We start from the raw sequence: 1,148 nt of genomic DNA on the forward strand, positions 1-1,148 counted from the left end.
AAGCCTCCCATCCCGAGGGGCTCTTAGTGAGTGAGGGGTCTCCTTTGGTTTCAGATCGAATCCTTGGAGCATGACTTGCAGGCCTCTGTGGACGAGCTGCAGGACGTGAAAGGAGAGCGGGCTTCCTACCAGGACAAGGTGGAGAGGCTGAACCAGGAGCTCAACCACATCCTGGGCGGTCACGAGAACCGCATCATCGACGTGGACGCCCTGTGCATGGAGAACAGGCAAGTGGCCGCCGGGCCCTGCACCTGGGTGAACTGCCGGCCTTCCATCGCCCGGGGCCAGGAGTTATTTGCAACCCTATGTGCATGTGAGAAAATTACCTTCAAGGGAAAGGAAAGCCTCGCCTTCCCAAACTCGGAAAATAACGCCGCAGACTTATTGCATGCTTTTGAGTGCCGCAGGGGCCTAAGCACTGAGCTATTAACCAAAAGGCTTGAGGTTCGAGCCTTCGGTGGGAGGGCAGCATTTAAGAACTAGAGGACAGTTGTATGTTTCATTGTTGCTACACTGCACTCTGACGGGCTCATCTCCTCCCCGAGACCCTTCAGTAAGGGGATGTCCAGTTGTTTACAGATGGGCTTTAGGTCTGCTTCCACTCTGCACTGCCCCTCATTCTCAATGATATGATTTGAACCCCCCAGCTTTTCTGTTGTAGCTGAGCACTTAACGATTTATGCCACCCAGGGACTCGTGGTTCCACAGTTGTTAGGTCCCATCCAGCGGGTTCCGACTCAGCGACCATACACACAACCGAAGGGAACACTGCTGGCCTGGCGCCATCCTCACAGTTGTTCTTGTGCCTGAGCCCACTGCTGTAGCTACTGTGTCCATCATCTTGTTGAGGGCCTTCCTCTCTGCTGCCCCTCCACTTTACCAAACGTGATGTCCTTCTCCAGGGACTGGTCTCTCCTGACCACATGTCCAAAGTTTTTGAGACAAATTCTTGCCACCCTTGCCTCGATGGAGCACGCTGGCCTTACTTCTTCCAATCCAGATTGGTTTGTCCTTTTAGCAGTCTGTGGTACTTTCAACATGCTTTGTCAGCACCACAATTCAAACGCATCCCTTCTTCTACGGTCTTCCCTATTCAATGTCCAATTTTCTCATCCATATTTTCTGGGGGTTGTTAGTTGCCATCAAAC

At 52.6% G+C, this 1,148-nt stretch overlaps 1 protein-coding gene across 1 annotated transcript in view; it reads left to right on the plus strand.

The window, feature by feature from the left end:
* The window catches only part of CCDC149 (coiled-coil domain containing 149), a 110,840-nt gene that overhangs the window by 60,452 nt on the left and 49,240 nt on the right, over positions 1-1,148 (plus strand). Inside the window, exon 7 of the mRNA XM_030888571.2 lies at positions 55-227. Within this exon, the coding sequence (XP_030744431.2) occupies positions 55-227 (173 nt within the window). The remainder of the gene's footprint in view (positions 1-54; positions 228-1,148) is intronic.

Source organism: Echinops telfairi, unplaced genomic scaffold (genome assembly GCF_000313985.2).
Source record: "Echinops telfairi isolate 266 unplaced genomic scaffold, ASM31398v2 ScPeMD7_7468;HRSCAF=8506_0, whole genome shotgun sequence".
Taxonomy (NCBI): domain Eukaryota; kingdom Metazoa; phylum Chordata; class Mammalia; order Afrosoricida; family Tenrecidae; genus Echinops; species Echinops telfairi.